Source organism: Agrilus planipennis, unplaced genomic scaffold (genome assembly GCF_000699045.2).
Source record: "Agrilus planipennis isolate EAB-ADULT unplaced genomic scaffold, Apla_2.0 scaffold83, whole genome shotgun sequence".
Classification (NCBI taxonomy): domain Eukaryota; kingdom Metazoa; phylum Arthropoda; class Insecta; order Coleoptera; family Buprestidae; genus Agrilus; species Agrilus planipennis.
This window is the reverse complement of record NW_020438895.1, coordinates 405588-419274: the sequence shown is the minus strand read 5'-3', so window position 1 is coordinate 419274 and position 13687 is coordinate 405588. Positions and strand designations below refer to the sequence as shown.

General features: G+C 36.6%; 1 protein-coding gene across 1 annotated transcript in view; it reads right to left on the bottom strand.

Annotated features, from left to right (window-relative positions):
• LOC108734313 (mothers against decapentaplegic homolog 6) overlaps positions 1-13687 on the bottom strand; it is an 80877-nt gene that overhangs the window by 21231 nt on the left and 45959 nt on the right. Inside the window, exon 3 of the mRNA XM_018465807.1 lies at positions 8979-9050. Coding sequence (XP_018321309.1) covers positions 8979-9050 — 72 coding nt within the window. The remainder of the gene's footprint in view (positions 1-8978; positions 9051-13687) is intronic.

Sequence of the window (13687 nt, the reverse complement as noted above, 5' to 3'; positions counted from 1 at the left end):
TACTACAATACTCTAAGCGCAATGCCATCCCTTCCAAGATGGAGTAGGTTCAATTTAGTAGTACATTTAGGCCCAGGAAATGAATTTCACTTTCAGAGTCAGACCTAGGCACAAGAGTGGGTCACATCGCTGTAGTTTTTTCACTGAAAACCCAAGAAAATGCCCCAAGCTCCGCGATAATATCATCAGTGCATTACGCACCTAGCCAAGAAAAAATCACATGTTTATTTATTCCCTTGGTGCGTGTGCTACTTTTCTATGACCCTCGGCCAGGGAGTGAAATTTACTGCGGTAAGTAATTTAGCAATCAAAAATCGCAAAACATCTCGATTTGGACATGCAACAGATACTCTTGCATCATTAAACAGTAACGCTGCATAATTTTTGGATTAAGCAAAGCGTGGAGGATGATATGAAATTGAATGTTTGGGGTTTTAATAATCGAGGTGGGCCAGCGCATGGCCCAGAATTTTCAATGCGTGAGTCTTGGGCACTCGAGGTCCACCCTTAACTACTTCTTTGCCCGAATGACATTTACGTTAGTTAAGCTAAATAGGCGAAAGGCAAACATATCTGGTAGAGTAGTTCAATATAAACAAAAACTAATCAGAACTTCCTTAATACATGCTTTGACTTAATCCTACTGGAAAGTGAGATGTGAAACCTAACTTTATTTTGATAATAGTAGAAATGATCCTACTGGATAAGGATAGGACTACGATCAATTACATTTTCTTTATTTTTTGCTCATTTCAAAATACTAAAAGGAAAGAATTATCGATACCTCTAATTCAATTCAAACAACCGTCATCACAACTGCCTCGACCTCTTCCGTGACGCCTTGATGAGTTTAAGTTATTCTGTTATATTATTTAAGATCATCAAGTGTTAAATCTAACGTTAATTACCCTACGATTCTGACTAGCGATGAGCAAAGTAAGATCAAGACTGTCCCAATCTTGGTGTTAGTCTTGGTTTTTCTCAAACACTTCTAGTATTGGTATTTTTCTTGTTAACACAATCTTGGTCTTGCGTGTTAAGTCTTTGTCTTTCTCACAGTTCGACGAGACTGCAGGCCTATAAGTATTTGATATTAAATTTAATTTGATACCTCCACCTGACAAAAAGGGCCTTAACAGACAGACGAATAACGAAGTAATCCTAGAATGTAACATCGTACTACAGATGGCGTTTACCGCGCCATTTGTGGTATTTTCTAAAACGCGCTATTAAGTAAGACAGCAGGTAAAAGTTGGTCTGTGTCCTGTCGTGCTGCCTGCGATGCGCTGATGAGATCCAAAAAGATAGAAATCGCGATCCGCGTCTGGCAGTTTCGACAGAATACAGAGCACTTCGAATTATTTGTTGGGGCATACGTAATCCTAAAATGTAGCATTGCACTACAGATGACGTTTACCGCGCCACTTGTGGTATTTTCTAATCCTATTTGCATTTTTATTAAGTTTGAACTTAAAATATTTACCCCCCCCCCCAGAAGTATATGTACTTATGTTCATTACGCGAGTATACGATTCCATGTATGTGTGTTACGAGTATGATGAGCCTCGACGTAGATATGTAGGCAAGATATGTGTTTGTGTGTTTGAATACAATGACTGTGTACACAATACGATCTCGTCGGTCGTCTCGACACGGTTTAGTCAACGACCAAGCGGAGGACGTGGCGAACAATGGTGGCGCCTGGGACTTATCTCATAAGGCCAAGGAAGGACGTAAGAAGGACGGTTCCCACAGTTATGGATTAGGAGAAACACAAAACAAACTGATGTCACAACGGTTACTTGTTCGACCCGTTGAACGTACGGAAAATATATATAAATATTTGTATTGAAAAGAGACCAAGGTCTCCTCTTTTTCGTCAAAATGTTTCACTGGGTAGGTATTAAAAGAACTGATGGATTCGAAGAGCGGAAAGAACATTACTTATAATTAGGGACGCACCGGACAGTGATTTTAACAGGTGTCGGATAATCGGTTAATAGTTCACGTCTTCGTCTTGGCGAACTTTCTATTAGGTGAATATCACCCGGCGCTATAATTTGGTACCCGGTGGAATCCTAAAAAAAAGGTCGGATTTTCCGGATCCAAATCATAACGGCGTAGAGAAGATGTCAAAACTACTGTTACAATGGTTATGAATTTCATAACTTCAAAAGGATACGAAGGTTGTTTCCAGGGATGGGAAATGCAGGAATGTAGATGACTACTGCGAAAGTTAATAATAAATTATTGAATTAATTATCACTTCTCGTACTATTTTAAACCTTCACCAACATTTAATGATCACAACAATCTTCTTTCAAATTATGTCTTTGATGTGAAAGTTGCTTTAAAGTTTTATCGTTAAGGTTAACAAACTTTTGTACGCGCAGACAAATTAGGTACATTACATAGGTTCTACAACGTCACAACAAGTACGGATACCAAAACGAAACCGCAAAAGGGGCGTGCATTTTACAATTACGTGCGGCAATTTACTGTATTGTTTCAAAGACGCCAGCAGTCCGCCATCCTTCCCGTCTCCACCTTATGTCACTTTTTACCACAATGTTAAAGCATCATTATTAAAAAAAAAAAAAATGACACACGGCTGAGCCGAATTTTAAATCTGCTCGCCTGGCCGAGACAAGAACAATTGATGTATGTGTGTATGTGTCAGTTATGATTAATGCTTCTCTTGGGAACATGGATTTGAAAATGAAACTGGTTAAATCCGGTCAAATTTCGACGAATGAGAGTGCATATGCCACACCAAAAGATGATATATTGAGTATTGCATGGATTTGCAACAGTAGATACAATGGTACTGGTCATTCTTCTTACCATTTTTGTCTTTCGTGCAAAACAGGCAGTCATGCCCGATTACCGATTAAATGTAGATGTGGCGCCTGGCTTCTGCCATACAAACAGTGGGTTATGGTTCCCCATTTATTCCGAATTTTCTCCCCCTTACTAACATCTATCATTTTAGCCGCGCGTCGGTGATATTCGGCAGGTGTTGGACGTGGAACCAGACAGAGAGACAGACGCGGCGCGCCACTCCTAACGGTGGCGACCGACGACGGTGAATCGGCGGATGAATGTCGCGTCTACCGTCCCCAAAGACCAAAGTAAAGATATAAAAGAAAGCGTAAATGCAACAGACGAAAACGTGTCTGAAGTCAGTTGACTTTGGTGGTAACTGGCGCCCGACATGAACCGACATGACGGGGTCGGCGACCAACAATAGTAATCATACCTGATAAGATTTGGGCCAACTGCATTTTTAACCGATAATTGCATATTGCATACAACCATGGCAAGACTGGTTGTATACAATAAGGGTGTCCAAAGAATCTCAAAATATCATTCAAAATACATAACTATCAGCGCATCCCAACGGCCCCATACAAAAAAAAGTTGGATCCAAAATACTCGTACAACACGAATGCTGAAGCTGATTGAATGCGGCGTTGCAATGCCCTATTTACCAGGGTCGGACTGGCCTCTAACTGTACTTTCAAATGCGTTTTTCTCGAAAACGGTGGACTTTCGGACCACGAAACATTTATCTAATTTTTCTTGTCTTATAGTGTCCTATCACCAGGTTTGCTACTTATTTCAGAAACACCCCTTAAACGTATATAGTGGGGTTCAAAAAGTCATTCAAATTAAATTTATGATTTCTTGTTTACAACTAATTATTCAGTAGTATGTAGTAGGTTTCAGGATAATACACAAATTAATTATTTCACACAATTAGATAACGTTCTAAGGAAAAAAGGCAAGATAATTTTATCGGGTATTTTTCGATACATTCGGTTCAAGGTCGATATCGATACTATCAACCCATCAATAACTTATTTGTATTACATTTTTTAGCATCAAAAAATACGGATGATTAATGATTTACACGTACACAAACACATTCATAGATTCGAGAATGTAAATTAGTACCTTGTAACTGTTTTCTTACAGCCGATATAATAACCGACAGAAAAAAATCGAAAAAAAAAAAAAAACCAAAATAGAAAATAATTTAAAACGTACATTTTTAAAATGCCTTTGAAGTGGCTCAGTATAAAAACAATAAATAATTTTCTTAATACACTCATGCATCATAAATATTACTATATTATGCATAAATACATATGTATTGTACACATGATAATAATAATAACTAAATGTAAAACACAAAGTTCTATAAAAAGGACCATAAAAGCGAGAGGTGTTAATAGAATGAAAGAGACAGAAGATAGTGGCGCCAGGCGCTAGAATTCCGCCGGCAGTGGCGGTCGCGACGCATATAGGGGTCAACGTGACGTCGGGACGCTACACCGACGACCACAGCCGGAAGAGAAGACGACGGCTCGACCGACCCAGAAAGCAAAGGTACGCAATTCCTCAAAAACACTTTTTAATATACTGTTAAGTAATTGATGCATCTATTTTAAACAAAATAAATATTTTTTTCGTTTGATCAATCCATTGATGATTAAACTGCTAACATACACAGTTCTGCAGATTATAATCTATTAATAGGACGTCAGGAAGATTAAATATACGGATGTAAAGCAACTGTTCAGTGGCGGTGCATTAATATTGACCATAGGCATTTTGCAGCTTTAAAGGTCAAACTGTTATTACGTATTAAGCAGATTGGCATCTTATCAAAGCTCAAAACAACGTCTAGCTCATCAGGGGATGCGGGTGTAAAGGTTGTGGAAAACTGCAGAACTGCTAAAAAAATAGACTTTTTTATGTACTTCTTTGCAGCCTAATTATACAATAAAATATTACATGAACCACTAAGAGTTCTTTGAGCGCGTTCATAATACAAATGATAGCATTTGCATAAAACAGTTGTTCTTTCAATTCATTCGGCATCTATTTGATACACACCTCCACAAAAACGAAACGATAAACAACTCTTTTAAATTCATCGAAAAACGGTAGGTAGCCAGGCTTCACATAATTATTGTTGTCATTGGGCAATGATAATCTTCATTTACGGCAAAATTAATTGTTAGATGTTCCTTTTTAATACAACGTACTTGCAGCTTTCTAAATATGCAAGATCTCAGATAAATAAAATAAAAATTAAATGTATAAATGTACAAGAAAAAATATTCAATGGAATATATCTCATTCAATCATGTACTTATGAGCATACATATGTATAACAATCTTGGTATGTTTTATACGCGTCTTATGTATGTCTGAATGTAATTCTTAATGCATTTATGTAATTATTCTAACTTACATGGTCACCTTGAACAATCGGCGAAGAGAGCGGGCGCCGTGATGTCATGCATACACATAGATAAACAATTGCATACACCTCAACTGATTTTCGTATTTTTCAATTTATGTTAATAATGTCATCTCATGAAGTTATCAAATTTAGAAACATTGACAAATTTTATGATATTTTACTTAAGCACAGACCAAGTCTGCCGCTGTCAATGACAAAGGTGATAATTACCCGAGATAAAAATGTTCAGTCTCTCAGAGTCTCTGAAAGCGAGACTCGAGTCCCCGTCTCTCATCGAGTCTCTCTGGTGTCGCTGAGAGAGACTGTCGAGAGACTGTCAAAGAAACCGTTTAGCGTCTCTGAACGAGAGACTCGAGGCGCTCATAGAGAGATCCTCATTTTGTATCCAGTCTCTGAACGAGAGACTCGAATCTCTGAACGAGAGATTCGAATCTCTCAATAAGTGGTGTCTCGATAGGCTTGGTTAAAATTTTCAAGTTCAACATGTTTCAGAGACCCCAGTCTTTCTACGAGAGACTCGAGTCTCCCAATTTTTCACTTTTATTCGTTCAGTCTCTCTGTGAGAGACTCGAATCTCTGAATTAACAATTTTATCGTTCGTCTCTCATACTGAGACTGTGAGAGATCCATAAAAACACCTAGGCAATAACTGAGAGACTGTGAAAGACGCTGAAAGACTCTGAGAGACTGAAAATTTTTGTTTAGGGTATAGTTAATCCAGCGCGTAATTTACCAACAGGATTACGGTTTAAGGGCAACAGACCTTAGGGTCACAGAAAAAGCTCAGTGTCTCACGCAACACTATCCTGAAGAATTTAGAGGTCAATTTGGTTCAGGAATGGACCTTTACATTTTAACTGTCACAACTGTAGAGGAACTAGAATCAGCATTATTATCACTATTTAACTTTTCTATATTTTTGAGGAACCAATGTTTGTGTTACTTTTATCCGAATTTACACACGGTTCTCTAGAGGTCTAGAGAAAGGAGCTTTTCTTGTTTGAAACAAGTGAAGAATTATCATCATTATCTCAAGACAAAGTTGATTACTTGTAGCTTCTGTTAATACAATAAACTATAACGTAGTTCTTGTTTGATTTAACACTTGTAGTTTATAACTTATTAATTCATTTATTCCACTTTTCAATATCTAAGAACGAAAGCAGCTCACATTGTTGATTAGCCCTTCTAATATTTGAATTGAAGAGAGAGCAAAACATAGATAATCAAAAATATTGAGGATTCAATATTGGTTTCCTCTCTGTTTTGCCATGAATTTCGCAGTTCCAAAGTCCAAAGAAACGGAAAAACATCCCCGAAAGCTCAATCGAATCCACAATATTTGGGATTAATTATTTCCATAGGATCTGAAATTTTTTGTTCTCTCTACTCCGAAAAGTACAGGCATATACTGATATGCTAATGGATATAATCAAAAAGTATTAAAAATATTACTTCTTTGATTAGCCTAAATCTGGCAAAACTATGGATTGGATTTTCATCCTTTCAATGTGAAAAAGATCAAAACCAAAATTGATTTGCATATATTTTTTTGATATTTGTACCTTTAAATAATGACAATGACTTTCCATTAATAAAATTATTTACAACCCTACTTTTTCATAATGTATTTTAAAATTAAAACCATTTTGTTCATCTGTAGTTGCGACATACATCTAAATTTGACCAAAATTTTCAATTTGACCCTCCAATCGCCCGCATATAATACAATAGCTAGGAAAATTGACAAATCTACAAAACAATATTTCCAACAGTCATATGTTTTGTGTCACAATTTAAACACAAGGGACATAAATAGTGAACCGAAATTTATTAGCCTTATTACTACAGGAAACGGCTTTTTACATCTAATTTACCTCAAACAATTTTTACATTTATTAATGTAGGTGTACCCAAGTTTTTCCACGAACTGCGTGCGATAATGAACAGTAATGCCGGATTTTAACACAGTTTTCGCTGATAAGTGACTTCTGTTACTTATTAAAACGCCGACAACAACGCTTTTCTTTGATGTTCTAGAAAATAACGTCAGTTACAAAATGCAGACATTGCAAAATACAAAAAAAAACAACCTAAACAACAAAAACAAGCAAAATTAATTTGAAATAATTTTTTCGATTTTTGTTTTTTAACCCACTACAAACTACTTCAAATTAATGAGGGAAAAATTGTTGCTGCTGTTACACCCCCGCTGGGAATCGAACCCCTCATTTTTCCCTCATTAATTTGAGGTAGTTTGTAATGGGTAAAACAAAATCGAAAAAATGATTTCAAATTAATATTGCATATTAATCCACTATTAAGTAACTAACAATGTCATAGGATTTCATAACAAAAACAAGTATATAGGTACTTGGATATTAGGTAGTCAATATTAATACTTAAAATTCCAGAAAGTTTCAATTCAAAAACAAACCCGAATTAAAAATGAAATTAAAATACCCCGTAATATTTCTTGTTCTGTTATTGTACGTAACTACTACAAGATATTCGCCTAGAATAAAATTAGTTAAATACTCTTGCATCATTAAGTTCGTTATTAAATTTCCCTAGGGGTTATAGTGCACCTTTAAAAATTAATTTTCCTCTAGGTTCATCATTTGGGACGTGATTAAGCTTTCTGCCAAACAGTTCGTCGCCTATTGCCAAACAACGAGCGGTATATCAAAGTTCGGACTCGGCAACATCCAAAAAATTATTGCAAAATTTTAGTACGGTCCATGGCAACATGCTTATAAACAAGATAAGTTGCAATCATAGTTGATATATAGGGAAGGGAAAACGTTCACAGAACACACACTGAAAATGCATAAGTTTGTGAAGGTGTGGAATATACCTTGTCGACAACATCTATCTGAAAGAATATCTCCAGATTCTCTCAAAACTGTCCTAAATTAGACGAACCCAAAATCTTTTGAACAATACGTAACACTCTTCAAATCCTATAAATTGTACGAATTTTCCTAAATTGCTTCATGTTTTTCAAAAGATGAAGCCGTTCATTGACCATTCTATGCAATAGAACTTCCTTATATTTGATTCTGAATTGAATCCGTTCAAATTCTAGGAGCAAGGTTGTTGAACAGACGAAAAGTGACAATGTTCTCTCTTTATTCACCTTATTTCAAAACCGAAAGTGACCCGAGATAAAAATGTTCAGTCTCTCAGAGTGTCTGAAAGCGAGACTCGAGTCTCCGTCTCTCATCGAGTCTCTCTGGTGTCGCTGAGAGAGACTGTCAAAAAAACTGTTTAGCGTCTCTGAACGGAAGACTCGAGAGACATGGTTAAAATTAAAAGTTCAACATATTTCAGAGATCCCAGTTTTTCTACGAGAGACTCGAGTCTCTCAATTTTTCAGTTTTATTCATTGAGTCTCTCTGTGAGAGACTCGAACTTCTGAATTAACAATTTTATCGTTCTAGTCTCTCATACAATTGATTCAAATTTGAGACACCTAGGCAATAACTGAGAGACTGTGAAAGACTCTGAGAGACTGAAAATTTTTGTCCAGGGGATATAAAGGTCAATTTCGAAATGAATCGATAAAAACCGCATCTACAGCACACCGTGTTCCAAACCATGGTATACCCATGTGATGATGACGCTTTTAAATTTGATATACTGCACGACAAAGTTTAACGACACCCTGTACATGAAAATAAAGAGGTTCGAGATCACATACCTTCGCCGTTCGTGGTGACTGACCCTGAGAACGTGTCTCTGCAGACTAGAAGTGCCTCACTAGGTGCTCTGTCTGGAAATAAAACAAAACCAGTTAGATGACCAGAAGAAAAAAATAAATAAATGGTCGCATACACAGAAACGTCGACACAGGTTCAAATAAAAGTATGAGTGCACAGCGTGACAAATATACATAAATTCATTTAGTTATGGAGGTATCGCGTCCGCAAAATGGATTCATAAATTCATACATGACGTTCTCGAATCCTTGAACATCTTATGCATACAATGTATTTATATGTCTGTTGCAGACTATCTGCAAAGTATGGCATTTTCTAATAAGCATGGGCAATGAAGCCATCAGTGCAAAAATGATTGACTAAACGCCTAGGCAGTATGGAAAGCAGGTACAGTGTAGAGCAGTGGTTTCCAACCTTTGTGTATCTGCGCACCCTTTTACAAAAAAAAATTGTTACGTTCCCTTAATTTTCTAATTTCATAAATACTCAACTGATATAATTTATTTAATGGGCTACAAAATAATATATATTATGTAAAAAAATCGGTTGTCTGTAAAGTCGGTTTACTGACGATAGTTGAACGTGACAACGTCATAAGAAAATACTGATGGAATGGTTTCATTTTTCAAAAAAAAATTTTAATTTAATTTTGTATGGATATAGAGGAGGTAAATGGAAATGATTATTGTATAGCAGCTGTGCACGCGGACGCATCGCTCACTCAAGTAGGAGAGAGACAGATGTCGAACGCTGCCGAACGCGGAGGCCGATTGTGCCTCTTTGTCGCTCGTTCCGCGCTCTCGCTTGCCTTAAATGGAACGCCTCAGAGCGAGGTAACGCCGCATGAGTCATGTTTTTTAGCATTTATACCCGAAAAATTCGCGGCGAGGATTGTGGATTACGTATACCCATTTTTTTGTATTCCAAATGATAATTTGGAAACAGCTGCATGCCTCCCTTGTAACAGTCTCGCGCGTCCCACAGTTTGGAAACCACTGGTGTAGAGTATTCAAGTAGATCAATTGTTGGAAGACCTCACATCTTAAGGATTTATGGACGTACGCGTACTTATTGAAAATACCGAAATACCAGACAAAGTTGTCGGAATTCTATCAGTTGACAAAAAAGAACGGTATTTCATACGAAATCCCTACTTTCGAGAGTCTTGAATCATCGAATATTTATCCTTTATATACTTATTTACATTTACTTGTGACCTAGAGCAGCGGTGCCCAAATGTTATGTATAAGGGTCGCAGGGGTTCCGCGAGATGATATCAGAAGTCAGTATCATCTTCTCCTTCTACACACGGAACTGAGATGACTTGCGAGAAGAAAAGTTGGACAAGCAGTTGTTACAACCTTTAGTCATATCGAACTATTGCATGATGAGAAATGGATAATAAGATTGACTTATTTGGTCGATAGGTATAGGTATTCGATAAACCAATAAATGAACAACTATTGAACCAGAGAAGATACGGGACAGCTACCGAGCACAGAGTACAATGTTCAACTGTATCGGAGTATGAGAAATTGATCGATATTAAAAAACCTCTCTAAAACAAAAATCCGAATCAATTGATTAAAATTTGAATAACCTTTGGATGGAACTTAAAGATGAACACCATGCAGTTGTTGAGAAGGTTGTTAAAAGGGTCTTAAACACAAAAATTATTATCCCCTCATTTTTGTCGTGATGGGGTTCCGCCAAAAAAGGGTGGGTCAAAAAGGGTTCCGTAGTAAAACAAAAATTGGGAATCGCTAACGTGCTCAATTTTATTTTTCATGAGATGGACAAATCTACTTTGCACAACCACAGTAGTATTTTCAATAGTAAAACTTATATTTTTATCTACCCATTCATGGGGGGGTTGGTTGTATGCCGTCAATTACCATCTTTTAGTAGAATTAAATAAAATAAAATAGTTGTTCGATGGAAATGATCGATCGAGAAATAAGAACATACCAACTAGTTGGGGTGGGTTTTCGAAGCAGCGCACAGAACTGCCTCGTGCGGTCCAGTTCAATAATCAACATACCACAACGTGCTTGACCAGAGGCCCAGATAATTCATTAATCTATTAGAAATTTTAGTCATTAGGTCGTGAAAATTCATGAATATCTAATTTTTTGGCAGTTCAGTAGCTTTCAGCACTTATACACTAGCAGTCCCTATTATATGCTCAAGCAAATCATGAAGGTATGTACTTTGTACGTGAATTGTACATACACACGTGTAAATAGTGCTTCTATAAAGATATCTTACGCAAGTTCGGTAAATATAAAGTAAATATAGACGACACGTTTTGTCATTGCATCCGCCCACGAAAAAACGCGTTGACAGATGAGGAAATTGAAATTATTTTTTCTTTTCGAAATGCAGGTCGTGTACCAAAAAGATGTTAAAAATAACACCGGTTTACTGAATGATGTTGAGATGACGAAAATTACAGCTATATATCGCAGAATTGTGATCTATGCTTTCACCAACTACGTACCTACCTACCTAACTAATTTAGTTTGTTTGAACGTCGTAATGTGCCAGATGACTATAATTACTTATTATATTCACAAATTTCTATTATTGTGTAGAATAGTATTGCTACGTTTGAGATTTTTACAGTGTTAATTCAATGTATTAGTGGATTAATTTTTGAATTGATTTCACCCAATACAGATAACAGCAAATTGATGATAAAAATTATTGCTCCTGTAAATCCCTTGCCGGGAATCGAACCCGGGCTCCTGGTTTTACGCAACAGTACTCTGCCATTTAGCTACAACCTCATTAACTTGAGGTTATCTGTAATGGATAAAATCAATTTAAAAATTAATTCAATAATACAAGATGGACTTTGTACAAATTTTCCACTACTATCAATCTAACTCTAACTAACCAGATAGTAACTCTGATATAGCATAAATTTTAGGCGAAACGTTAGTGTTATCATCTACCAAGCGAAGAATATCTGCTTGTCGGGTGCCTACAACTTCATTTATTCTATACCACTTCACCAAGAGCGGACCATGGACCATGTTGTCCATTTAAATAGTTCGGTTGATCAACAAATTGTTTTGCAAGGGCTGCATACTAAGTACGCGTTCCTAGATGAGGGGACATCCACGCTACATTTTCATGGAAGAATAAATGTAATAATTCCCAACAAAAGAATCCGTGATTGTCTATAGCCAAAACGACTTATCCATTCTGATAAGGAAGTGGTTCTCTTTCGCTATCAGTATGGACAAGCATGCACCGTGTAGCAAGCAGAGTAGAGAGCAGGTTATTTTATAGAAAGTAGGTACTTGTGCTAGGCTAGAGCGAATCGTGTTTACCAGTTTGGGCAATGTGTTTTAATAATAGTGAGGCGCCAGCTTATTTAACTTTCTACGTGGCTAAGGTCAGGCGCTCGCCTTTAATTCAATACAAATTACAAAACCACAACTTCTCCCGCCTCCGATTTCTTCAATTCTATTCCATCAGTTTCTCTCCTACAACTAAGAACTAATAGACATACACACTGCATCATACCATTGTAAACAACATCTCGTAAAATGAGGAAATGTAAAGTTAATTAATTGGATAAGGAAGAAATGTTCCATTACAAAAAAATCCGCTGAATTTTCATTGCTTTTTAATAGACGACTGTGGTTCGAACCGACGCGACGGCGACGACGCTATTTATTATTGAATTCCACGTCGCGTTCTATTCCTGTACCGGTTGCCAAAAAACAATTCTGTGATATCGGTACGGTACAGGACCGGACTGTACATTATTCTGGTAGCAGTTCTACAACTTATGCTGAAACAGGATTTCGTATTATTTATTGACGATGAGAGTTGCTTTTGAGACATTACTTATCCAAGAAAATTTCACTATCTGTCCAACGATTGGTGAAATATAACATACGCGCTAGGGATGTTAAGGTGAGGTCTGACATGCTGACGAAGTATAATAATATTATCAGGAAACTGAAGGCGTCTTGGGTTTATTACATTATATGGAATTTAAAATCTAATGAATGAAGGAGCCTTGGTCCATACTAAAAAAAGCTGGCCACGTCCCTGCTATAGTTACAAATGTTGGACACTGATAAGTTGCTGTTTTTTAAACTGATTGAACACACGTTTATTAGAGAGATTACAAGCTAATCTGGACTTTATTTTTGTACTCTGTCACGATGACGTTCATTATTTTTAAGGAATAAACAGTTTCGATTTCCTCATCATTCATCACGAACCTAAGGTAGGCGATATATTGACATAGCATGTCGTCTGAATAGCACATAATGATAAAGAACCTAAAATACGTATACGAGTTCAGGTATTTTTCCGTCTATATTTAACAGCACATTAACAACTTACTGACCCTGGCAAGCTGCTACAAAACTTATCAAATGCATTTTTAAATTAATTATTCCTAGTGATAGGAGTATTTCTTTTATTAGATTATTTACAACGTACTGCTGTTCTCGAATTACATTAGAAATGCTCTTCAGTTTCAATATTATCGCACGTCCGCCGAATAACTTTAAAATCGAACACAATATCTTCTAATAAAGACCTTTGACCATTTTTATACCTGGTAATTTTGAAATAATGGTTTTAATGAAGACATACATAGGTGGTGTCACTATATTTTGATCAATTGATCAACTCTAGTATCCGGTCCATCTTTAAAATGTAC